The 27,878-nt window shown below is 42.9% G+C and overlaps 2 protein-coding genes across 2 annotated transcripts in view; both read left to right on the top strand.

Moving 5' to 3' along the window:
- LOC136629176 (zinc finger protein 665-like) overlaps positions 1-20,774 on the top strand; it is a 42,864-nt gene extending 22,090 nt beyond the window's left edge. Inside the window, exon 6 of the mRNA XM_066605340.1 lies at positions 19,536-20,774. Coding sequence (XP_066461437.1) covers positions 19,536-20,035 — 500 coding nt within the window. The 3' untranslated portion in view covers positions 20,036-20,774. The remainder of the gene's footprint in view (positions 1-19,535) is intronic.
- LOC136629201 (zinc finger protein 300-like) lies at positions 280-27,878 on the top strand. The gene is made up of 2 exons (XM_066605374.1): positions 280-411; positions 26,644-27,878. The coding sequence occupies exon 2, from the start codon at positions 26,730-26,732 to the stop codon at positions 27,708-27,710; it is 981 nt and encodes a 326-aa protein (XP_066461471.1). The 5' UTR covers positions 280-411; positions 26,644-26,729; the 3' UTR covers positions 27,711-27,878.

The raw sequence follows: 27,878 nt of genomic DNA, 5'->3' as shown, positions 1-27,878 counted from the left end.
TGGAGAATCATATCGATTTTATGCTCTAGTGATTAAAATCGCGGCATGCTGTGATCGCCCGCGATTCTCCGCGGTGAGCCTATCATTAATATAGGCTTATCGCGGAGACCTTGTAGTGCTCCTCCCCCACGGCGGAATATCACTAGCGATATTCTGTCCTGCCCGTGGACAGGTGGCCTTAAAGTTTCCTCTTATATTCAGTAATTGTATATTTTAAGATGGGATTTTGTTCAGTCTTCACATTGGCTCATCTTCTTTCCATTTAGGTCCTTACAACCTCGGATCGCCTCATATTTTCTATATAAGAGAATTTTCCTCAGTGATCAATCAAGGATGGAGAGGGACAGGAACAAGATGGCAGAAAGCATGTTAAATCTCACCCTAGAGATACTCTTTCAGCTTACTGGAGAGGTGAGAGATTCTGATGATGTCACATTACATCACTCTTATCTATGGTAATAACAGATGATATCACTGGAGAGGTGAGAGATTCTGATGATGTCATATTACATCATTCTTATCTAGGGTAATAACAGATAATGTCACTGGAGGGGGGAGAGATTCTGATGATGTCACATTATGTCTTTCTTATCTATGGTGATAACAAATGATGTCACTGGAGAGGGGTGAGGTTCTGATGATGTCACATTACATCATTCGATCTATGAATAGATCGTGGGAACCAGAAAGGGGAAGGGGTATGTCTGTATGTTAAATCCTACTTAATTCCGAGGCTATGAGAAGATATAGGTGTAGAAGATGAACATGTGAAATCTCTGTGAGTAGAAATACAGGGAGGGAAATATAAGAAAATCCTGATAAGGGTTTTCTATAAGCCACCAAAAATAGCAGAAGAAACTGAAAGCTTATGGGGGCGTGGCTTGACCGCTGCAGGAGATGGAGTCCTAAGCCCGGAGCTCCGTCTCACCGGCACCCGCGGGGACCTGTAATAGCTAGCAGAAGCAACCAAAATGGGGAAGACCGGCAAGGAGAAGGGAGGGGAAGCGCAGAGCACCCCCAGAGCCGCCCGGGGACAAGCGGACATGCAGCGCTACCTCAAGGAGCGGGGCGCCCGCTCACCTCGTCCCCTGTCCAAGATGGCGCCGGCAACAGACACCGCAGCAGCACACAGTAAGGAGGGGGAGGAGGGGGCCTCATCAGACGGAGAGGAGGGAGAGAACGTGTCTAGGAGCTTTATGAGGGAATTATTCTCTCAGGCTCTGCATCCCCTGAAGGCAGACTTATTAGAAATTAAAGAAGATTTGAAAAACATGGGCCGCAGGGTGGAGGAGCTGGAGTCCACGGCGGCAGCCATTACGGTGCACGCTACTGACATGGAAAAAGCTATCAGAGAGCACCACAACCAGATCAATAAGTCCTTAATACTCCAGGAGGATATTGAGAATAGAAATAGACGGAACAATGTCCGTATAAAAGGGCTCCCGGAGTCGTGGGCAGCTGAAAGTTTAAACAAAGTGGCCAAAACCATCTTTAGTCAGCTCCTTGGGGAGGATAGAGCAGCAGCCATCTGTATTGAACGCATACACAGAGCGCTCAGACCGTTGCCCCCTGCATCTGACCCCCCGCGGGACGTAGTGTGCAAAATCCTCTCCTTTACGGATACCAGCGACGTATTTAAAGCCGCAAGAGTCTCTAAGGACTTAAAGTTTGGGGACGTGGATATACAAATTTATCAGGATCTGGCCCCGTCCACCTTGGCCAAACGCCGCTTGCTGCGACCGTTATTGGAGGCGCTAAAAAGCAATGGGATAAAGTATGCATGGCTATTCCCTTTTGGTCTGGGAATAAATCACCAGGGCCGCAAAATAAATATCCGTACCCCTGAAGAGCTTCAGCAGTGTTGGCAGCTACTGAATATCGATCCCGTGGAAGTACCGAGCTGGATGCCGCTACCGGAGCTTCCAAGGTTTGCTGTGATGCCGACGCCAGAGACTTGGCTGCCAGTTACAAGTCATAAGTCCCCCAGGGACAAGAAAAAGAAATCAAGGGAAGATCTGGATAAGTTGGACACTTGAGCTCCCTAGGGGAAGGATATGTTCCCTGCGTTTTGTTATTGCGAGTCTGTTGCTCGCCTATATCCGGCGCTCTGAGCCTGACGCGGCACCCACTCCAGGAAGAGTTTAACATGGAAGCTCGTTGAAAGGCTATCCGTTTCCACTCGGAGGTGGGGTTGCCGGGTCCGGGCGGTAAGACGACGACGTTATCAGAGTCCGGAAGCTGAGTCCCATGCTAGAGACTGAGGGTGACCCTCCACCCAACTTTCCTGTTCGTACGTTTATAGATCCCGTAGTGTGACAGCTTAGCGAATAAGATGTAGATGATATTGATAGTGGTGTCTACTATAGCGAGAATTGCACAGTATTATCCGTTTGTACTGGATCTATTGTAATAACTATTTCCCCAACGAGACAGGTTCCCCGACCGTGCCTGTCAGGTCAAGCCAACTACCTATAGCCGTAGAACAGGTCTTGCCACGGCAACACCTAATTGGCTCGCCCCCAAGAGAGGGCTCTGATTTACATCAGACCCTCTGGCTGAATTTCCAGCCTAGTTAATTGCAACCTTATTTGATATTATAAGTAAATTTCTAAGCTTTATTGTTTGTACCGCGCTTTTTTTTTTATTCTTTGTGTATCACATCCCCCTCTTACCTTCGGCTTTCCCCTCACCTCCCTCCTTCCCCCCCCCTATCCCCAAAGGAAGATACCTGTGCATAACTAATTGTTTTTCTTTCTTCATTGTTCACCTTGAGTAATCTTTAATGGACGACCTGCGATTCACTTCGTTCAATGTCCGGGGTCTCAACGCGCCGGCGAAGCGACATAACATTGCCCAGCTCCTCAGGAGATACGGTTCGAAAATAGTACTTCTTCAGGAGACGCATTTCAAGGGGGACAGGTGTTTCGCACTGCAAGGTAAGACATTCCCACAGCACTTCCACAGCTCACACACCACATCGGCCTCCAGGGGGGTGTCAACTTTATTCCACAAATCCGTCAACTTTGTGTGCGACTCACAGTACACAGACGGTGATGGTAGAGTACTGTACCTAAAAGGCTCCATCAATGGCCTGCGAGTCACGGTGGCCAACCTATACGCACCGAATACTGACCAGGTAACGTGGCTGGTAGCACAGTTGGAAGTCCTAAAAAACTTTGCAACAGGACAGATAATCCTGGGAGGTGATCTGAACCTCACCATGAATCCTCTCCTGGACTCCTCCACCTGTCGTTCCCATATCTCTCAGCGTAAGCTGAAGAAACTGATTAAAAAACTACAAGAGTTGGAATTGATAGACGCCTGGCGCCTATTATACCCAGTAGACAAGGATTATTCCTTCTTCTCACAGGTGCACGGTACTTTTCAAAGACTGGACTACCTGATGATCTCCTCTAGTCTCCTCACATCGCTGAAGGGGGCAAAAATAGATACGGCCACCATCTCAGATCACGCACCAATACATATAACTTTGCAGCCTGCACACCAGCGTCCTAGGGAGTGGAGATGGAGGCTGAACGCCTCCTTGTTAGATAATAAGGAAGATACATCTGCTCTTTCCGCCCTAATTGAGGAGTACTTCCAGATCAACTCCCAAGGAGAAGTGAGTGTCCCTATGGTGTGGGAGGCCCATAAGGCTTATGTCAGAGGGTTACTGATAGCGTTAGGCTCCAGGGTCAAGAAGAAAGCCCAGAAAGAAATCGATGATAAGCTTATACAGATCGCCAAACTAGAGCAAAAAGCTAAACTCTCCCAAACACAGTCGGTTTTAAGCCAGCTAACGGAACTGAGGAAAGACCTAAGGTTATGCCTCAACGCTAAATTTAATAAAAAGCATCTTTACTGGAGGCACACTGTGTACATCCAAGGCAATAAGGGGAGTAAGCTCACCTCGGCACTAATTAAAAAGGCTCGGGCTAAAAATACAATTTCATCTATAAAAGATAGGACGGGGAAGATAGTCACCTCCACAGCAGGGATCGCCAAAGAATTTCAACTCTTTTATGCAGAATTATACAATCTCCAACCTCATCACCTTACCGACGACCCTTCCAAATCAAAAAATTTAATTGATACCTTCTTGCAGCGGCTACCCCTGCCAAAACTAACGGATGAGGAAGCCCGCTCCCTGTTATCACCCGTAACACAAGAGGAGATTAAAAATTTTATAGCGGCATCCCCCCCCAATAAGAGTCCTGGTCCTGACGGCCTGTCCTTGCCTTATTATAAAACTTTCCAACTGACACTTATTCCCAGATTGACCTCATTATTCAATGCTCTCCTGGCGGGAGCTTCTCTTCCCAGACAGGCACAAGAGGCAGTGATAACTTTAATTCATAAAGAAAATAAAGACCCGGCCCTCTGTAGCAGCTACAGGCCCATCTCCCTAATCAACCTGGACGTCAAGCTATGGGCGAAACTACTAGCGGAGAGACTGTCCAAATTTATCCCCAAGTTAATTGATGCAGAACAGGTGGGGTTCGTGAGAGGACGGGAGGGCAGGGATAACTGCCGAAGGCTCCTGCACGCGGTAAATTACGCCCAACTCCACAATATCCCTCTGGCCCTCATAGGAACGGACGCCGAAAAGGCGTTTGACCGGGTTGACTGGGGATACATGAGGTCTACGCTGCTGCACTATAATATCCCGCCAGAGTTCGTCTTAGCTATCTTTTCCCTCTATGCCTGTCCCTACGCCAGATTGAAGGTGAATGACTCCTTATCACCGGCATTTGACATCAAAAATGGAACAAGGCAGGGCTGCCCCCTGTCCCCCTCTCTCTTTATCTTGGCCCTGGAGCCTTTGTTGCTACAAGTAAGACAGGACCCCAACATAACGGGCTTGGCAATTGGAAACATGCTCCTCTCTGTGGCGGCTTTTGCAGATGATGTCGTTTTCCTAGTTACAAAACCAGAAACGGGCCTTCCTAGACTTGTGGATCTTCTGAAGGAGTTCGGTAAACTCTCAAACTTTAAGATCAACTTTGAGAAATCCACAGCCCTTAACATCTCTATCCCCTACTCAAGGTACGTGGTGTGCAAGGATGCCTCCCCCTTCACATGGTCTGAGACATCTTTAGACTATCTGGGTATCAAGATTCCCAAGAAGCTCAAAAACCTATATAGGACCAATTTTGTTCCTCTCCTAGACCGGGTCAAAACGCTACTAACAAATTATGAGATACCGTTCATTTCCTGGTTTGGCAGGAGGAACATATTGAAATCTTATATTTTGCCAACGATCCTGTATAGGATTAGGATGATACCTATCTACCTCCCACCTAGTTTTTTCAGAACACTACGTTCGATGTTTACGAACTATGTTTGGAGACAGAAGAGGCCGAGGCTGGCTTATAGCCTAATGATTAGAAGAAGACGTGAGGGTGGCATGGACCTCCCGAATGTCCAGGATTATTACAGGGCCGCGCAGCTAGGCTATTGGATGGACTTAGTACATCCTAAAAGGGATGGCCTTCTACCTAAATTAGCCACAGCCAATAGCACCAGGGGAGCCCAAGCGGATTTATGGTACCCTAAAAGGAGTAGCTACAGATCCGGGGAATTTAACCTCCTATTGAGAGGCCCATGCGAGGTGTGGGATGACTTAAGAGCAATCTTAGCGCCTACCCCCTCCCCGGTTTCTCCGTTGAACCTCATTTATAGACTGATGGATCTATCATTAGACCCAGTCTCCTCCGCGGTCTGGACGAAATTCAAAGAACTCACAATAGGAGAACTACAGAACCTAGCACATTTACCGGCAGGGGAAATATTAACCTCGCTGCTCCCGGAGTGGAATCCTTCCTTTCTCCTTAGAGCTACAGTTGAAACTGTTCTGAAAGAATTTGTTAGGATACATAGATCGACCAGACCGCGGACCCCTTTTGAGCGTTCCCTAATGGAATCCGGCTCAAAAGCTAGAAAAATCTCCAACATTCGTCGACAATTTATTGCACCACAGCCCACAGCTAAACCAGGGTTCCTGGTATCCTGGGAAAAAGAGCTGGGCATATCATTGTCACATGAAGATGTAGACAACATTCTCTTCACCTCATATGGGCTCTCTCCATGCGCTCTGGCTCAGGAATCGCATTATAAATTGTTGATAAGATGGTACAGGACTCCCCAGTGGTTGCGTGCGTATGGGTTGGCAGACCACGATAGATGCTGGAGGTGTAATGACAAAACAGGCTCATATTTGCATATTTGGTGGACGTGCGAGAAGTTGACACCTTTCTGGAGGGGGGTAGTGGAGGTGCTGGAAAAGATTAAACAGAATTTCCGCCTCACCCCGGAGATAATGTTTCTATGGAAGACGTCCTCCGCGTTCCACCCGCGTAGGGATAAGTTAATAGCACACCTAGTTGATGCAGCAAAGGCGCTGATCCCATTGCAGTGGCGGTGCGAGAAACCTCCCTCCCTTTCTCAATGGAAGGAAAGAGTCGACATGATCTATAATCTGGAGGAGCTGGCGAGCTGGCAAAACAATTCGTATGACAAATTTTTGGAAATCTGGTTTCCGTGGCGCGATTTGAGACTCCTGGACGTATTGGCAGTAGTGAACTGAACTAACAAGGTATCACTTCCCGTACTCCCCTATCCCTCTCCCCCCCCCCTGTCTCCCCTTCGACTACCCCATCACCTCTTCCTTACTCTAATGCTATCCTGCTCTGGTCGTGAGGTGAAGAGGGCCTCCCGACTCCTTGGCTGTCATCCTTGCCTAGAATAGAAAAGGGGACGTGCTAATTGGCGGTTCCCTAACTGGGTTGTTTGATTGGATGGCACGGGTAGGAGAGCGAGACGCCCTGCACTCTATATCATCGGTTTGTGCATTACTTAGCAGTACCAGAGTTTACTTGTATATGTTCCCCTTCCTTGTTATATGATATCAAAAATGTGAATAAAAACTGATTTGAAAAAAAAAAAGAAACTGAAAGCTTATTAATAAGACAGATAGAAAAGGTGTCAAACTGCAATGAAGTAATTATTATGGGAGACTTTATGGGAGAAATAATATGGGAAGGCGAAACCTGCAAATCTCATAAGAGTGATAAGTTCTTGAGAACAATTAAAGATAACTACCTTACCCAACTTGTATGGGAGCCAACTAGAGCGAGGGCCATCCTAGACTTATTATTAACTAACAAATTGGACAGAATCACAGGTTTGCAGGTTGAGGGACACTTGGGGAACAGTGACCACAACATAAATAATTTCCAGTTGTTATTCAATAGGAGGCCTTATCAAGGAGCGACAAAAAAACTAAACTTTAGTAAAACAAAGTTTGATCAGCTCAGAATTACGTTTGGCAATATTAATTGGGACAGCGTTCTCAAATATAACAGTAATTACATCTTTTCAGCAGTTCATACCCTTTAAAAATAAAAGACCCTCAAGTAAAAGGAAACCATTGTGGCTCGACAAGACTATAAGGGGGGCAGTAAGCGAAAAAAAAGAAACCGTTTAAATTATTAAAACAAAAAGGCAGTGAAGAAGTGCTAAAAATATACAGGGAAAAATACAAATTATGTAAGGAAAAGATCAAAACTGCCAAGGAGGAGGCAGAGAGACTGATTGCCAAAGAGAGCAAAAATAACCCTAAACTATTTTTCAATTATATAAAACGGTAAAAAGTTTTGCACTGAGAGCACTGACACATTAACAAATAATGCAGGAGAAATCATAGAAGATGATAGGGGGAAGGTGAATCTATAAAAAAAAAATTCTCAAGTGTATTCACAAATGTCACATGAGATGCAGGGGAATAAAACAAACTCGCTGCTATATATTACCAGTCTAACGCAGGAGGAAGTGCAGAGTCGGTTAAAAAATTAAAATCAACAAATCGCCGGGCCCAGATGGAAAACACCCAAGGATCCTAAGGGAACTAAGGGACGTGATAGACAGGCTGCTATTTCTTATATTTAGGGAAACTATTGAGACCGGGGTTGTACCACTGGATTGGCATATTGCTAATGTAGTTCCAATATACAAAAAGGGGTCAAGAACAGAGCCTGGTAAAGTGAGACAGCTCGGTCTGGGCAAAAACGTGTGTAGCTGGGTAAAGAACTGGCTTAAACATAGAAAGTAGAGGGTGGTAGTAAATGGTTCGTACTCTGATTGGACCACCGTTGCTAGTTGGGTGCCACAGGGTTCAGTACTAGGCCCCTTTCTGTTCATTATATTTATCAATGACCTGATAGAGGGACTGCACAGTAAAATATCGATATTTGCAGACTATACAAGATAATTAATACAACGGAGGACAGTCTGCAAATAGATTTGGATGAGCTGAGGGCTTTGGCAGAAAAATGGCAAATGAAGTTCAATGTTGATAAATGTAAGGTTATGCACATGGGCGGGAGAAACGGATGTCACCAATATACACTAAATAGGGTACTGCTAGGGAACAGTGATATAGAAAAAGACCTGGGGGTACTAGTGGATTGTAGACTTAACTGGAGTAACCAATGCCAGTCAGCTGCTGCAAAAGCTAATAAAGTCTTGGGGTGCATTAAAAGAGGCATAGGGGTGGAGGATGAGAATATTATCCTCCCACTATATAAGGCACTTGTCAGGCCTCACATGAAATACTGCGTACAGTTCTGGACACCGTTGCTCAGGAAAGATGTTGCAGTGTTTGAGGGGGTTCAAAGAAGGGCAACTAAATTAATAAACAGAATGAGAGGACTGGAATACCCAGAGAGGCTTTCAAAATTGGGATTATTCACACTGGAAAAAAGACGATTGAGGGCTCCCACACACTTGTTTTTTTTTTAATGCTGTTTTTTTTAACGTGAATGTCAATGGGACTTTCTAATCTTAAAAACGCATTGCACTAAAATCGCGAAACACAAACTTGTGATGCGTTTTTAACATTAGAAAGTCCCATTGACATTTGCGTTAAAAAAGCAAGTGTGTGGGAGCCCTGAGGGTGGTCAAATAACTATGTATAAATACATTAGGGGGGAATACAAGGATTTCGCCCATGATCGGTTTATACCCAGGACTGCGACAGTAACAAGAGGGCATCCTCTACGGTTAAAGGAAAGAAGGTTTCATTACTGACAGAAGAAGGGGGTTCTTTACTGTAAGAGCAGTGAGACTGTGAAACTCTCTGCCTGAGGACGTGGTGATGGCAAAATCGATAGAGGAGTTTAAGAGGGGACTGGACGTCTTTTTTTTTTTTTTTTTAGCGCTATGATATTACAGGATATAGACATCAAATAAGCAATGGGGTGTTGATCCGGGTCTTGGAGTCAGATACTAACTTTCAAAACATTGATCTAGGGATTATTCTGCCTGCCATTATAGAGTCAGAAAGTAATTTTTTCCCCAAATGGGCTTAAAGGGGTTGTCTCGCGGCAGCAAGTGGGGTTATACACTTCTGTATGGCCATATTAATGCACTTTGTAATATACAGCGTGCATTAAATATGAGCCATACAGAAGTTATTCACTTACCTGCTCCGTTGCTAGCGTCCTCGTCGCCATGGTTCCGTCTAATTTCGGTGTCTTCTTGCTTCTTTAGACGCGCTTGCGCAGATCCGTCTTCTCCCTTCGGCTCCGCTCGGCAGCATCGGCGATTTGGCTCTGCCCCCTTGTAGCGTCATCGCGTAGCTCCGCCCCATGATGTGTGCCGGTTCCAGCCTCCTGATTGGCTGGAATCGGCACGTGACGGGGGGCGGAGCTACGCGATGAAGCGTACAAGGGGGCGGAGCCAAATCGCCGATGCTGCCGAGCGGAGCCGAAGGGAGAAGACGGATCTGCGCAAGCGCGTCTAAAGAAGCAAGAAGACCCCGAAATTAGACGGAACCATGGCGACGAGGACGCTAGCAACGGAGCAGGTAAGTGAATAACTTCTGTATGGCTCATATTTAATGCACGATGTATATTACAAAGTGCATTAATATGGCCATACAGAAGTGCTTAACCCCACTTGCTTTCGCGAGACAACCCCTTTAATTGGCATCTGTCTCTTGGGGGATTTTTTGCCTTACTCTGGATCAACAAGGGGGGAGGGGAAACAAGATAAACTGGATGGACATTGTCTTCTTCCAGACTAACATACATACATACTATGTATGGGAATAACAGATGATGTCACTGGAGAGGGGAGAGATTCTGATGATATCACATTACACCATTCTTATCTATGGTAATAATAGATGATGTCACTGGAGAAGGGAGAAATTCTGATGATGTCACATTACACCATTCTTATCTATGGTAATAATAGATGATGTCACTGGAGGGGGGGGAGAGATTCTGATGATGTCAAATTGCATCATTCTTATGTCTGGTAATAACAGATGAAATCATTGGAGAGGGAGGAGATTCTGATGATGTCACATTACATCATTTTTATTTAAGGCAATAACATTATATGACTGGAGAGGTGATGGACTCTGGAAATGTTTGCAGTGATATTTATTAATGTCTTCCCATATACAGGATTACACAGTAGTGAAGAAAGCCTCTAGTGATGGCTGTCGGGTCCCTGTGCATGATGGATTAGGGAGACCCCTGAGCCCAATCACGGGGCTCCCACCTCACCCCCTGATACATGAGGACATCAATGTATTGAAGATTCTAGAACTCACCAAAACAATGATTGAGTTGCTGACCAAAGAGGTGACACTGCGGGGAATGCTGGGACATTATACAGTAGCAGCACTGGAGACTTCTGGGTGATGACTGTATATTGTGTTGTCAGGTTCCTATAAGGTGTCAGGATGTCGCTATCTATTTCTCCATGGAGGAGTGGGAGTATTTACAAGGAAACAAGGATCTGTACAAGGAGGCCATGATGGAGAACTGCCAGGCTCTCACATCACCAGGTAACAGACACTACTATATACACATGGCAAAAAGCCCATATTGGGACTTAGGTCTGCAGGATTTCTTTTGCTTTCTTTTCACCAAATTCAGAAAGTCATACTAGCAACACCTACCCAAGACAAACGTAATTGGTAATGTAGTGATCAGGCTTCTGATGTCCTAAACAGCCCTCCGGGATAAGATTGTGGTATGCCATCTGGGAGTCATGGTAGCCTGCGGCCTTCTGAAGACCTCAAGGACTTCCATGAAGGATGGCAGGATTGTCTTAACAAATTATAATGCAATACTGCAGTATTGCATTATACTGTATAAGTGATCAAACAACCGCAGTTTCAAATCTCCTTTGGGGAACAAAAAAATTAAATATACAATGCCTGTTTCTAAAAGAATTTTCACCTTTTGAAATTTGTAAAGACATTATGATAAAATGTATCCGCATATAACTCAATGCCCCTGCAGCATCCACGTTTAAACCTCTAAGGCTTCTGAATCACAGCATGGTGGGCAAAAACATCATAGTTCCATTAAAAATACCATTTCAACAAAGTGTAACTTTTATTAGTAAATGTATGGCAGAATGCTTCTGAAACTCGTGCTTATGGAAACCTTTCTGGACTGGCAGACGGACCTTGCAGGACTCTGGCTGGTTACTGATTAACTATTAAGGAGTGGTGAGCACTTTAATATCACATCCTGTGACTAAAAAAAACTGAAAAGATAAGTAAAATAAAGTTTTTTTTAATTTGTTAAAATAAAAAAATCTAAAAATGTAATAAAAACTTTTTCCAGTTGTCGCATCAAAAAATAAAAAAATATTTTTAAAATTGGTATGGTTTAGAGATGAGCGAACGTATTCGTTTCGAGTACTTACGCGCCCGAGTACCGCCATTTTCGAGTACTTCAGTACTCGGGTGAAAAGATTCGGGGGCGCCGGGGGGCGGGGAGAGGCGTGGCGGTGCGGGGGGTAGCAGCGGGGAACAGGGGGGGGGGAGCCCTCTCTCTCTCCCTCTCCCCCCCACTCCCCACTGCTACCCCCCGTGCCGCCACGGCGCCCCCCGAATTTTTTCGCCCGAGTACGGAAGTACTCGGAAATCGCGGTATTCGGGCGAAAAAGGGGCGTGGCCGAGCATGTTCGCTCATCTCTAGTCACGATCAATCTAAGCCAAGAAGAGCTGACAAGGCTTGGTGATGGCGCAGTAGAGCCGGCTATTGCCAATGTAGCAGAGCTTAATAAGACTGGATATCTCAAGGTTGACCTGATTTGGCAGTTCACAGGGAGACAACTAAGAGCAAGCTGCATTGCTACCCAAGGCATGCATGAACGATGTCCCAAAGAATAAATAAGGCAGCTAACAAGTTGAAGGGGTATTCTGGGCCTTTTTAATTGATGGCCTATCTCCTGGAGCTCAGGACAAGACGTGACATCCTGACCCTGAAGTGTTGGAGCAGTGCGGCAGTCCTACTGATTTCAATGTCAGTGAAGCTGGCGCTCTGACTTTCTCCTCTGATCACTGATCAGGTAATCCAGCAGGACGATCAGCTGATGGATTGGAGTCCTGTGCGGCAGACGCCCGTCCATCAATTACTTATAACTAAAGATGAGCGAGTATACTCGCTAAAGGCAATTGCTCGAGCGAGCATTGCCTTTAGCGAGTATCTCCCCTGCTAGAGACTGCAGGTTTGGGTGCCGGCAGTGGGCACGGAGCTGCGGGGGAGAGCGGGGCGAAACGGAGGGGAGATCTCTCTCTCCCTCTCTCCCCCCCGCTCCCTCCTGCTGACAGCCGCTACTCACCGCTCCCCAGCGCCGGCACCTGAACCTGCAGTCTCGAGCGGGGGAGATACTCGCTAAAGGCAATGCTCGCTCGAGCATTAATCATGCACAGTAAATGTTTTCTGAAAAAAATATACAATGCAAGAATTGAAAAAAAAACTGAAGAAAAAGCAGTATGTACCCCAAGTGGTATCAGAAAACAAGCCCCTGCATAACCACATTGACAGAAAAATAAGTTATGGAGGTCAAAAGGTGGTGACAATATTTTTTTAAAAAGGTATTCTATATTTTAAGTAGAATTACGTAAAAAATATATAAATTTGATTTAGCTGTACTGACCCACTGAATAAAGATAACGTTATTTTTACCACTCCATGAATAATGTAAAAGCAATAGCATTTTTCTCCAATTTTCCCCTACTTAGAAATCTTTAAATGTTTTTGACACATTATATGGTACATTAAATGGAACCATTGATTTAAGTTGCTTTTGTGTTACCTGATAGGGAATGATTATATTTTTATGCTACTGTACATTTTCTCTAAATCTTCAGCAAAAAAAAATTTAGAAAAAAGGGCACGATTGAACAAGCCCTCATGTAGCTATTTTGCTGGAATGTTTTTTTTAAGTTATGATTTTTTGAAAGTGGGGAGAAAAAATGAAAATAAAAAAATGGTTGCAGCACGAAGGCGTTAAGGGACTCGATGGGTAGAAAGGCAGAGACTCTTCTCAAGAATACTTAGGTTGCAGCAGCTTCATTAACCTCATAGTGACATAGCCTACTGTGAACTTAAGGATGCAACAACATTTTGGGGATTTTCATGAGAATGTTTGGGCTTGGCGAGAATATGTGTAAATGGGTAAGTAACTGGCTCAACAATAGAAAGCAAAGGGGGGTTATTAATATTACATACTCTGATTGGGTCACTGTTACTAGTGGGGTACCACAGGGTTTTGGCCTCTAATTTATTACCTGGTAGAAGTATTGCCCAGTAAAATATCAATATTTGCAGATCATATTTACAAAACTATGTAAAGTACGTAACAAAAGAGAGGATAGAATGGGGTTGCAAGGGGAATAAGGATATTGGATAAGTGGGGGTCTAGGGCGGAAAAGTGGCAAATGAGGTTTAACACTGATAAATGTAAGGTTCTGCACATGAGTAAAGGAAATACATTTCAACATTACACACTAAATGGGAAACCACTGGGAAACATGGACATGGAAAAAGATTTGGGGATTTTAGTTAACTGTAAGCCCAACTGGAGAAACCAATGTCAGATAGCTGCTGCCAAGGCAAATAGGATCATGGGGTGCATTAAGAGAGGTTTACTCTTAACAAATCTTCTTTACACGTCACTGGTCAGACCAGACATAGAATATTGTGTACAGTTTTGGGCACCGATATTCAAGAAAAACATATCAGAGCTTGAATACTCAATATTATATGTTAGCACATGACTCGAAAAGGGTTGTTGATATAGGGATTATTCCGATTGCCTGTCTGGAGTCAGGGAAGAATTTTTTTCCTTAAATGGGGAAAATTGGCTTCTACCTCATTGTTTTCTTTTTACTTCCTCTGGATTAACATTGGGTGGGGAAGTGTGGGTTGAGGAGAGCATATGTCATTTTTGGCCTTACATACTAGGTTACTTTTAAGAGGCATAACTTTATTTTTCCATCAACATGGCTATATGAGGCCTTGTTTTTCGTATTGCAGGATACAAAGTGTGTTCAATTTATTATGCGAGATGTTAAGGATACGAAAACGCCAAACATCGGATTTAAAAAAAAAAAAAAAAAAAAGGGAAAAATGCGCAGAAGTTTTTTTTTTTCATTACGATTGTTTTTTTAAAACATTTTTTATGTTCCTGTAGGGGACACAAACGTGTGATACTATCATTGCTATGATAATACATTGCAGTGCTTCTGTACTGCAATGTTTTTTAGCTAATACAAGATCATAGGCCATGGTAGACCCATCGTGTGTCTGCGATTACATAATGAAGGGCTGATGACTTCACAGAATGAGTGCCCTTCCTCTGTGAACCCTTTACATGCCACGATCAACATTGTGGCATGTAAGGAGTTAACAGCAGGGATCGGTGTTCTCACCAATTCCTGCTGTTGCAGTGGTAGGCTGGCTGTCAGTCATAGCCAACTCCCGCTGTGGATGATCTTCTTCTGAGCTTGCGCCATCCATAGGACATAAGTGTATGCCCTGTGGATGGAACTGCTTCTCAGCCAGGGTGAGCATTTATGCCCTGGGGCGGGGAGGGATTAAAAATTAACCTGGCTAATTCTTACATAGCTACATCCACTTATAGCTGGCTCTTTCATCTTGAGAATCCTATTAGGTGTTGCATACCCAGGAATCAGGTTTTGTCATCTATTTCCCTTCTCCGGAATGTCACTGTCTGTAGAGCATATACATCCACAGTAACTGTACTCGTCTGCTAGCTAGGCATGACATGATTAAAATCTTGGGCAGTTGATCCTACCTTCAAATCCAAATTATGCTCCATGTTTTTTTAGGGTAAATATGTGTTTGGACCGAGCCTAGATAAAATCCTATATAAATTGGTAGGTAAAAAGCAAGGTCTTCCAAAGACTAAGGTCTTCAGGAGGAATGGTCCCTTTTGGAATCAAAACATCAGAACCAAGATTATAAAGGGAAGGTCAAAATAGGCAGATGAGCTTTGTTATTGACTGCAGCCCCTGTGACATTCTGTAAAGTGGGCAGGACTGCTGCTGTCTACAGAGACTGGAGCAGGGGATCGAGCGCCATTGTGGGAAACCGCAAGAGCCAGGAGAGGTGAGTATATCAAATATTGGTTTTTTTATTGCATGGGGAAGGGGTTGTCCAGAGTTCTTACAACTTGGACAACTCCTTTAAAGCTGCTAAATATATTAGTGGTAGGTCTGGTTTCCCAGTAATAAAAATTCAGGGGTTTGTTGTACCTCCTTAACTTTATTAAGAAAACTCAAGACACTTACAAAATAATAAATCTAAGTCTCCTAAACAAAGTTGTCAAATATCACTAATTCAAGATGGAGTCTGACAAACCTACAATACCACTAATAAAAATTAACTGCAGTAATCGCAACCTTGGACCTTCAAATGCCTACTGTCCTCTTCCAATCCATCCGACTGATCAAAAATTGCTTAAGTTCTCACTGGTCTTGAATTTGCAAGTGACCCATGTGCAATTCACAGATCTTCCATTTGACAAATCAAAAGATGAAACAGCGCCTCATGTATTCCAAGGTATAGCAAAAATAAGCTGTATTCCAAAAACAGTGTGGTAATGTGAAAAATACTCACTTGGTGCTAGGTGGGAAAACAGGTATTGCTTGAGAAAGGCGTTTGATGTAACATTGCGAAATGTGTTGCAATAAAGAACGGTCATTATACCTGTCCGTGAATTTTTCCTATCTGTCACCCCCATACCTGGTGAGCACGGAATGGACTTTTTCTCTTTTTAGATCTTCCATTTAGGATTTCATCAGCTTCCAGAATCTTTTCAAAAGTGATTAGAGAGATAGTAGTAACCTACTGAAGACTATAATATCAATATTTTACCATGTCTAGACGATCTTCGGCTGATTTAAGAGCCAGCTCCATTTCTGAAGAGTCACATAAATCAAAACTCTTCTCTTCTACAGCACCTAGGATGGAACAAAGTCAGATCTAGTTTTGCCTTCCAGAAAGACTTTTTGGGGGGATCATACAAGACTCAGAAAATCAAATATCTCTTGCTCTCCCAGAAAAGGTGAATTCTGTGGCTCTGATGATGTCCTTTTCAAAGGAAGATGACTTGCTCTACTAGAGAACCTATGCCAATGCTGGGGACCATGACAGCTTGCGTTCTGGAAATATCAAGCTCATTCAAGACCACTTACCCATCTTTAGACAGAAGCAGACTTATATCTCTACAAATATAAAGGTCAATGAACTGGTGGCAAAGAAAAAAAGAAAATTGGGAGTCTCTTGGCCCTAATATTCTGTCAAAGTAATTACACCAGTTGACCAGATTGTGGGGGGCTTTTCGTCTCCTAGCCCTTCAGGAAAGCTGGTCCCAGGAAGACAGAGAAGCCTTTTGAAATTTCGGTGAGCTATAAGATATCAAGTTAGCACTGATGGGGGCCCAGACAATTTAACAAAGGGACTCATATAAAAGTGCTCCCTGTCATAATCTTTCTAAAAGGTCCTCTCTGTGACGTCTGGGAGTACATTAGTGGCCATTGCCCTAGTCCACTATGGCAGCATGTAGAATTATTGTGTGTACTAAGTTGTTTTATAGATGAGCAGTTCTATAGTTGCTGTATACCATGTGTTATTGACATCCTGCTTCATGAGATATTTTGTGTCACGGATATGGGGTTAACTTATTCTCACTCTCCGGATTCTGCACTCGTGCAAGATAGAGCCCAAACAACACAGCGTAGCACACCCCTACACATTTTGCTGCTACCACTGACCATTTCTGACAGGTACGTCAGCCACCTCTAATCTGCTCACTGTGTGGATATGAGCCTATTGGGTTTCCATCAGCCAACTCACAATTATTACACCTTTAGAGTTGTGGATTGCTTAAAGTGCCAAGGGCCAATTAAACGTTTAAAGGGGTTGTCTCGCGGCAAACCTCAAAATTTAACATTACCCCATTCCCTCTGTCACCCCCCTGGCCTAAAATAGCAATTTAAAGCGGTTTTTAAACCGCTTGCTACTCACCGATCCGACGAAATATGGAGTTATAAAATTCTTCTCCAAAGATGGCCGCCGGTCCTTTCCCAGGGATGCACTGCGGTTTTCTCCCATGGTGCACCGCGGGTCTTCTCCCATGGTGCACCATGGGCTCTGTGCGTTCCATTGCCGATTCCAGCCTCCTGATTGGCTGGAATCGGCACACGTGATGGGGCGGAGCTACGCGATGACGCGTAGAAGGGGGCAGAGCCAGAACGCCACTCGTGCCCGGGCCAAACAAGAAGCAGAAGACCGCACAGCGCAAGCGCGTCTAAAAACGCCAGAAGACATCAGAATTAGACAGATCCATGGCGACGGGGATGCTAGCAACGGAGCAGGTAAGTGAATAACTTCTGTATGGCTCATATTTAATGCACGATGTATATTACAAAGTGCATTAATATGGCTATACAGAAGTGTATAACCCCACTTGCTGCCGCGAGAGAACCCCTTTAAGGCTTTATTCTAAAAAAGGAATAAATTAACAAAAAATGCCAGTCTATGAGCTGGATTCTAATAGTGCTGATTGCAAGGAGTGCACAGAAAGATGGACAGTCCTGCATCAGATGGAACTCCTGGATCTGACAATGGGGAGGGGACCCTCTTTAGTTTTAAAAGTTCTGTGAACTGCACCTCTGCTGTCCTCCTTGTGACATCACGGGAACGGGGCTAAGTAGTTATACAGATCTTCACAATTGAATCCCAATTTTATATTTCAGCCATATTCGCCAAAGAGGTGCCTCAATAGGGAAACTATGGACGACGTATTTTATAACATGAATTTACCACCAATTAGATATCAAACACCATATACACAGGAGTATTAGTCTGACAGGTGTGTGATTCCTTGTGTCCTGGGGATTGCACAGTAACGGGAGTGGATGTGTTATATTTGTGGACTGTTCCCAGTTTCAAAAATATACCTAGTGTCTGGCTAAAATTCTTCGATTATTCATAATCCTAGTTATTAATTTTCTAATTGTTTAATCTCAGTGGTAGGAAGTTGGAGTTAGTAAAGCTGTGAGAATGCATATTAGAGGAGCTTGGGGACAATAGAATCTACTGCCAGGGGTAATTTCATTATAACTACAATATACCAGTCTCACTTCATCATATTTTGTATAAGTTATTTTGGAAAAAAAGGAATGTTGTTCTTGAAATGGACAAACCTTTTCTGTATGGAATAGGTTTTTTTCTAGTTTAAGATTAAATTATCTACTATGAACAGGAGACAATGGCTTCTGTTTATAATCGCCTATTGTCCCCACATTAGTGACCTAAAAGCACTGACTCACAGGTCCTATTATGATTCTTGGCTGAGCGATGATAGGACCATCAATGCATGAACCTATAAAGATGGAGGTTTTACCACAGAAGTGGAAAAACTGCAAGGGAACAACCTGGAGACCAAACTTCATGATCTTCTGTTGTCTTAACCGTTAAGGCCACAATCCCATATGTGTCAGAGGCTATGTTTGTAGCCTCCAGCATAGAATCCTGACCAAAATAATACAGCAATCTGTGTTATTTGTCTGGAAAAATGCTAGAGAGCATAACAGAAGTCAGAAAAACCAAATTATAGTCAATGGGCTCAGTGCCATTTGATCCTGTCATATAGGTTGCATCAGTTTGGGCAGGCATTTTGTTTTCTGCCGTCTTAACTGTGCAGAAAAATGGAAACCCTAATAGAAACTTGAATGCTGGTGTGAATAATGTGCCCTAATAATTGAATTTTACTATATGACTTGTAATTTTTATGGAAATATTTGTATAGAAATGTTATATCAATATAATTTAGAAGGTAATATTATACAAAAAAATCAGTTTTGTTCTTGGCAGATGACTGTACCGGGAGCTCAGAGGGATGTCTGATATCTGCAGATGGTAAAGCAGAGGATTGTGGTATCATACACGATACATATGAAGAACCTGTCATTATCCCAGCTATTCCCTCAGCCCTTCACAGCAAAGACCCATCATCTGATCCTTTTATACAGTTCCTAACTTCTGCATCATCACAGACTGATAAGCAGAAGAAAAGTAACGAAAGGGGAGAACATCAAAGAGCTCATGGAGAGGAGAAGCCATTTTCATGTTCTATATGTGGAAACTGTTTTGACAAAATGTCAGCTCCAAGATCTGACACAGGAAATGTACTTTCATGTTCACAATGTGGGAAATGTTTTACTCGGAAAGCAAATCTTATTACACATCAGAGAACTCACACCGGAGAGAAGCCATTTTCATGTTCAGAATGTGGAAAATGTTTTTCTTCGAAATCACATCTTAGTAGACATCTGAGAATTCACACAGGGGAGAAGCCCTTTCCATGTTCAGAGTGTGGTAAATGTTTTACCCAGAGCTCACATCTTGTTCTGCATCAAAGAATTCACACAGGGGAGAAGCCATATTCATGTTCAGAATGTGAGAAATGTTTCACTATGAAATCAGATCTTGTTAGACATCTGAGAATTCACCTGGTACTGAAGCCATTTTCATGTTTAGAATGTGGTAAAGGATTTCATATGAAATCAGATCTTGTTAGACATCTGAGAACTCACACAGGGGAGAAGCCGTTTTCATGTTCAGAATGTGGGAAATTTTTTACCCACAGAGCACATCTTCTTAGACATCTAAGAACTCACTCGAGGAAGTAACCATTATCTTTTTATAAAACGCATTTTATTGACAAATGCTAAAAATCTTACCACTACAGTCAAAATGAAATGACATGTCATACTAGAGTAGAGAATGCAAGCTATAGCCCTAATGATGGGACATTTTAGCAAAGTATTGTATTTGTACCACTTTACTGGCAGGAATAACTTGGCAATTTTTTTCACATGCTCAAAATGTAACTGTTTCTCAATTTAATGCTGCACTCACCACTGTGCAAAAAACTGTATAGGACTTAACATGAGGGGCTTGTTCTCTCTTGGCCTAACAGATTCGCTATAATTAATGCCAGAAACCTAGTATTTTATTCTATGTTGAAACACAAAGAAGTTAATTTTTAATTAGCAGAATGACCAGAGAGACGTTTTAACACCTCCAAAGATGGAGATATAGAAGTACAAGAGGAGGGCCTCAAAATAGACATCCAAGTAGCTAAAGTTACACTGAAAATGCTTTGCTATTTGAAGAATCTATCCAATTAAGGGACCTGATGGATGGGAAAACAGTCTTCTCAGTAATAATATTCTCCACGAAGATTTGTCAAAACTTCCAAACCACGAAAAGGTCTTCAGAATGAAGCTGCTAAAATTGGGGTTCTAGTTTCAGTTCCGCAGGAGAGAAAATTCAGGGGTTATTATTTCGCCTTATCTTTAATAATAAATCTTAGCCTTTTAAACGTTTAATAAACTTTTATTATTAAACCTCAAGCCACTTACAGAATAATAATACATCTTAGTCTCTTAAGCAAAGTTGTCAAATATCACTAATTCAAGATGGAATCTAACAGATCTACAGTACCACTAATAAAATAAATAGCAGTAATGGCAACCTTGGACCTTGAGATGCCTACTGACATCTCAAAAATTGCTTACAATCTTACTGGTTTCGAATTTGCGAGTGACCCATATGAAATTCACACTGCTTGTATTTGCGATTTCGTTGTTTTCTTAGAATCTTTTCAAAGGTGGTGATAGAAATAGTAGCCTATTTAAGAATCCACAATATCAATATTGTACTAGATCTTAACAATCTGCAGATTTCAATCTATTACAGTTCTTAAGAGCCCTGTAAGTCAAACCTGTTCTTGAGCACTTAGGATGAATTATAAACAAAGAAAAGTCAGATCTAGGTTTGTCATTTTGAAAGACATACTTAAAGGGGTTGTCCCGCGCCAAAACGTTTTTTTTTTTTTTCAACCCCCCCCCCCCCCCCCCGTTCGGCGCGAGACAACCCCGATGCAGGGGTTAAAAAAGATCACCGGACAGCGCTTACCTGAATCCCCGCGCTCCGGTGACTTCTTACTTACCCGGTGAAGATGGCCGCCGGCATCTTCTCCCTCCGTGGACCGCAGGGCTTCTGTGCGGTCCATTGCCGATTCCAGCCTCCTGATTGGCTGGAATCGGCACGTGACGGGGCGGAGCTACACGGAGCCCCATTGAGAAGAGGAGAAGACCCGAACTGCGCAAGCGCGTCTAATTTGGCCATTAGACAGCGAAAATTAGACGGCAACCATGGAGACGAGGACGCCAGCAACAGAGCAGGTAAGTGAAAAACTTTTTATAACTTCTGTATGGCTCATAATTAATGCACAATGTACATTACAAAGTGCATTAATATGGCCATACAGAAGTGTATAGACCCACTTGCTGCCGCCGGACAACCCCTTTAAGGATTATGCTGAACTCAGAAAACCAAATATCTCTTCTTTACTCCAGAAAAGTTGAAATCCGTGACTCAGAAGATCTCCTTTTCAAAGTTAGAGGAAGCTTATCTTTCTACAACTAAAAAGGTCACTGAACTGGTAGAGATGAAAAAAATCCTAGAAGTGGGAATCTCTTGGCTCTAATCTCCTGTCAGTAATTATAAAATACACCAGTGGATCAGGTTGGGGAGCTTGTGTTCATCATATATCATTCCAGGGGATCTTATCCCAGGAAGATAGAGAAGCCTTTTCAATTCTTATAGAATTAAAAGCTATCAAGTTAGCACTGCTGGGGGCCCAGCCAATTATCAAAGGCACTCATACAAAAGTGCTCTTTGGTAAAATTACTGCTGTGACCTTTCTAGTAGGCAGAGCTCCTATTTTTTGGCCTCAGAAATCTTTGGTTTTGTGAAGCAGCCCATTCTATCTCTATCTGCAACCCATCGCAGATGGGCAGAAAATATAAACACAGGCTTTTGAAGCAAGTACTGTATCTGTTAGTTCAAGGAGAATGGTCTTTAGATGCTTTGGTCTTGAATTTACTAGTCATCATCATCATCATAGACTATCACTTGTGGCCAACCATGATTGCCTTCCACGTATAGGCGATTAGTGGTGGGTCCGTAGATGACTATAGAGACCTATTCTTGATTGGCAGGTTCTTTCGCAGTGGGGATATGGCTTTCCAAGTGGAAGATGGTCCCGGCAAGGGTTGGCTTGACGTTCTTTCCTCCTAATACATTTCTCCCTTTCACCATCCAATCGTACTTCTTCGAAATTCACAGTGCTGTTGGTAATGGCTGACCCCCAAATTCAGCACTCAAGGGCAAGGGTAGCGCAGTTCTCAATGTCTATGCCACAGTTTTTAAGGTTAGCTTTAAAACCATCTAAAAAATTTCTTTTACTGTCCACCAACATTCCATTTCCCGTTTTTGAGTTGAGAGTATAGTAATTGCTTTGCGAGACAGTAGTCGGGCATTCACACAATGTCGCCAGTCCAGCGAAGTTGATGGTGAAGGATCACTGCTGCAATGCTGTGGTCTTTTCTTCTTCCAGAACACTTACATTTGTCTACCTGTCTTACCAAGAGATTTGCAGGATTTTTCGAAGGCAACGCGAGATACCACTGATACTATTGTTTCAGCTGACATTCCACCTAGAGAACACACCTGGAGTACAAAGAAGATAGCGCTCCGGCTGTGTTCTGCATACCCCGCTCAGAGTGCTCAGCTGTATACAAGCTGTGCGCTCCGTGAACACAGCAGAGGTAGTATGCAGAAAACAACGCTCCAGCTGTCTTCTGCATACCCTGCTCGGAACGCTCAGCTGTATACCAACTGAGCGCTCCGACAAGACAACAGCTCTATGCAGAAGATAGCAGTCCCGCTTGTCTACAGTATACAGCGTGAGCCTTCATTTACACACTTATGCAAAATGAACACTCAAAACTGTTACTCAAACTGCCATTTGAGCGAATTTTGAGCGATCATCTTGCCGTGTAAATGCACACAATGATTATCACTCAAAAGACATCTTTTTAGCGAGAATCGTTGTGTCGAAATGGGCCTTAAAGCACAGGAGCTATACTCGCAGGGACAGATAAGCGCTCAACATTTGTACAGTATTTAGGTACCTTATCTGACTATACAATTTAGATATCATACTGATTTAGGGATTTCACAAATCTTCAAACAGTCCGAATATTCTCGTAAGGCAGCATACTGTAATTGATAATACAAAAATAAACCTACTATTATGCAAATTATACAGCATTTTAACTTTTAATTTTTGCCTACTAATCCCTCTATCACCTTCCATTATTTGCTCCAAATTCACAATACCTTGCCTATCCCAGAAGGCAATGGATTCAATTTTATTTCTTTTAACCCCTTAGTGACAGCCCCATTGCTTTTTTACATCCCAATTTAGTGGGCTTCAATTCTCAGGGCCTTAAAAACACACTTACTCTGAGAATTAAAGCTGCAGGGCTTGTAGACGTGACAGCTCCCTGCTGTCGGCTGCTGGAGGTAGCTAACAACCTGGAACTTGGGAGGCCAGGATATCCAACCCCTGGTCATGCGATTGCCACTATCCAATAGATAATGGCCATTGCATGAATGAAAATAAAAAGCGAAAAAAGTTAAACTTTCAGCTCCCCTCACAGATTGGATAAACGAGGGGAGCTGAAAATACTCACCCCCGTCCTTCACAGTGTCCAGTGGCGATCTGGTCCAGAAAGGACCTAAAACCTCTCTGCTCCTGGCTAGCATGTGTAGCCGAGAGCAAAGAGATATCACCGGGGACCGCTGTATGCGGTTCCCGATAACGATCCAATGGATAACAATAATTATGTAAAATAAAAAAAAATTTAAAACAAGTTTAAAAAGTTCATATCTGTGAGGGGAGATGAATTTACTTGCCTAAGGCCACTGGATTTGTCCGTGGACCTCTTCCTGGCTTCTGTGCACACGCCTGTCGCCAGAGTGGCTGACGCATTCGCAAAACCGCAGATTGCCAGGAAAATTTTAAACGTCCCTGCTCCAGGAGCAATTATAATTTCACCTCCCATCATGAATCCAATCCATGAGGGAAGGTGAAATTACTTATCTAAGGCCTTTGGTGATGTCCTCCGACAGGATCTTTATCCCAACCTCGAAGCGAAACGGCGGACGTAAGCGCAGAAGCTGGGGAGGTTCCGGGAAATTTAAAATCTCCTTGCTCGTAGCCAAGAGCCTGGAGCAGTGACCGAGGGTCGGGGTGAGTGGTCTCCGGGCACGTGATCATGTAAAGGTTAAAAAAAAGTTGAAATTTAATGCTCCTTTCAGTTTGGGCCCCATCGTGCATGTGGACATAAGATTAGGACCACAATGGGTATGTTTCTGAACACAGAACAAACAGGGGTATCCATTTTGGGGTTAAAGTCTTCATTCATAGGTGTGCTGTGAAAATTGTTTTTAAAATGACACAATTGCCAAAAAAATAAAATTAATAATTTTTTCCTTCTGCTTGGCTTAGATTCATTTTAAAAAAGTGGGGTCAAAATACGCAGGGCATCCCTAGATGAATTAGTTAAGGTGTCTAGTTTTTAAAATGGGGTCATTTGTGGGGGTCCTCCATTGTCTTAGCTGCTCAAGGACTCTACAAGTGTGCAATGGGGCCTAAAACACCTTCAAGCAAAATGTCTGTTCTGAAAGCCACTGGCTGCTCCTTTTAGTTTGGCCACTGTTGTGCATACAGACATAACATGAGGGCCACAATGGCCATGTTTCTGAACACAGGACAAACAGGAGTATCTATTTTGGGGTGCAAGTTTTCATTCATGTGTGTGCTGTACAAAAAAACTGTTTTTAAAATGACAGTTATCAAAAAAATAAAAATCGTACTTTTTTCCTTCTGCTTTGCTTAGATTTATTCCAAAATTGTGGGGTCAAAATACGCAGTACACCCCTAGATGAATTTCTTAAGGAGTCTGGTTTTCAAAATGGGGTAATTTATGGGGGTTCTAAATAGTTTTGGCCGCCCAAGGGCTTGACAAGTGTGCTATGCGGCCTTAAAAGTCTTCAAGCAAAATTTCTGTTCTGAAAGCCACCGGTTGCTCCTTTCGTTTTGGGCTCTATTGTGCCTAAACACAGGAAAAAAAAGGAGTATCCATTTTGGGGCACAAGTCTTTATTCATATGTGTGCCATACAAATTCTGCTTTTGCTTAGATTCATTCAAAAAACTGTGGGATCAAAACACACAGTTCACCCCTAAAAGAATTTGGTAAGGGATCGTGTTTTCAAAATAGGGTCATTTGTAGGGGTTCTCCATCGTTTTGGCTGCTCAAGGGCTCTACAAGTGTGCTATGAGGCCTCAGCGCCTTCAAGCAAAATTTCTGTTCTGAAAACCACCGGCTGCTCCTTTCGGTTTACGGCACCTCCGGCAAAAGTACTTTACCTCGAGGCATCCCCACAAAAAAAATGTTTAAACAAAACAGAAAAAACACTAAAAATGTCTATTTCTTGTACGGTGGCACCCTTGATAGATTCTCACAGTGCACCAGTGTGCCATGGCACAGTGGTTGGGAGTCACTGTACTAGATTCTGGAAGGGGTTCCTGCCACACCAGCAGTGCCTCATACCAACATTAAAGGAAGTCTGTGGTGTGGGTTCTACTTCTTTTTTCTATGTCAGATCGAGACTGTGAGGCAGTAAGGGCCTAAACATGCACATACCAAACAGCAAGTCAAGCCTAACAGATGAGTTTGACTAACACATCTAATACTGGAGGCTTACCATCATGATCTTCTGGTATTTGCTCTGAGGTCCATTGTTTTACCAGTTAAGGCCACATTCCTATCTCATCACTGAGTGGCTGTGATTGGCTCATCGAGGGCCGGCTGTGATTGGCTGCTGGCGCTCCATTAGCCAAACACAGCGCTCGCTTTGCTGGAGGCAGGGTATTCAAAGCCCCTTTACCAGCAAAGCTGAAATGGCAGACGGGGAGGACTCTGAAGTTTGACCCAGCGCCGCCAAGGACCATCGGGACGCATAGATTTTTTTTTTGGGGGGGGGGGGAGGCATGTTAGTTAGGTCCACTTTTTCAAGCCTCCCCTGAAAACTCGGTAGGATTTAAATTCGGGTAAGGACCTACTTTCGAGGAAACACGGTAGTACATCAGTCTGTGTTATTTTGTTTAGAAAGACGTTCCGTTTCCTGCTTCCCTGAACCGAGCAGAAAAAAATTGAAAACTCTAGCAGTAACTCAAATGCTGGTGTGAATGTGCCCTAATAATTGAATTTTGCTACATGACTTGTAATTTGTATGGACATATTTATATAGAAAGTTATAAAATATCTAATTTTTGAAGTTATATTATGCAAAAATAATCAGCTTTATTTTTGACAGATGACAGTACTGGGAGCTCAAAACGACATCTGATATCTCCAGATTATAAAGCAGAGGATTGTGATACATATGAAGGACCCACCATTATGCCAGATATAGCCTCAATCCTTTACAGCAAAGATCCATCATCTGATTCTTTTATGAAAATCCTATTTTCTGATTCATCACAGACTGTTGAGCAGAATAAAAGTTACGGAAGGGGAGAGCATCAAACAGTTCACACAGCGAAGTCATATTCATGTTCAGAATGTGGGAAATGTTTTGACAACATTTCTGCTCCAATTGCACATCAAATACCTGACACAGGAAATTTACTTTCATGTTTAGAATGTGGGAAATTTTTTACTCATAAATCAAATCTTCTTAGACATCAGAGAAATCACACAGGGGAGAAGCCATTTCCATGTTCAGAATGTGGGAAATGTTTTTCTACTAAATTACAGCTTGTCAACCATCATAAAAATCACACAGGGGAGAAACCATTTCCATGTTCAGAATGTGGGAAATGTTTTTCTAATAAATCACAGCTTGTAAACCATCATAAAATTCACACAGGGGAGAGGCCATTTCCATGTTTAGAATGTGGAAAATCTTTTACTGTGAATTCACATCTTGTTAGACATCAGAGAATTCACACAGGGGAGAAACCATTTCCATGTTTAGAGTGTGGGAAATGTTTTAATCAGAACTCGCATCTCATTCTGCATCAGAGAAGTCACACAGGGGAGAAGCCATATTCATGTTCAGAATGTGATAAATGTTTTACTATGAAATCAGACCTTGTTAGACATTTGAGAATTCACACAGAAGTCAAGCCATTTTCATGTCTACAATGTGAGAAATGTTTTACTATGAAATCAGATCTTGTTAGACATCAGAGAATTCACACGGAAGTGAAGCCATTTTTATGTCTAGAATGTGGGAAATATTTTACTATGAAAACAGATCTTATTAGACATCAGAGAATACACACAGGGGAAAAGCCATTTTTATGTTTGAAATGTGGGAAGTTTTTTACCCACAGATCATGCCTTCGTAAACATCTAAGAACACACAGCGGGAAGTAGGCAGTTACTTTTTTTTAATGCGTGTTTTGTTAATAAAACAGAAAAAATAACAGTTAAACTGCAAATAAAATTACATGTCATAGTAAAGAAGAGTAAGCAATTGAGAGCCCTGATGCATGGAAATTAAAGTATTTGCACCAGTTTACTGGTATAAATAAATTTGCAACT

Source organism: Eleutherodactylus coqui, chromosome 5 (assembly GCF_035609145.1).
Source record: "Eleutherodactylus coqui strain aEleCoq1 chromosome 5, aEleCoq1.hap1, whole genome shotgun sequence".
In the NCBI taxonomy this organism is placed as follows: domain Eukaryota; kingdom Metazoa; phylum Chordata; class Amphibia; order Anura; family Eleutherodactylidae; genus Eleutherodactylus; species Eleutherodactylus coqui.
This window is presented reverse-complemented; position numbering and strand designations above follow the sequence as displayed.

What these genes read in the sequence shown, in the direction of transcription:
- LOC136629201 (XM_066605374.1), top strand. Translation starts at nt 26,730, where the DNA reads ATGCCAGATATAGCCTCAATCCTTTACAGCAAAGATCCATCATCTGAT.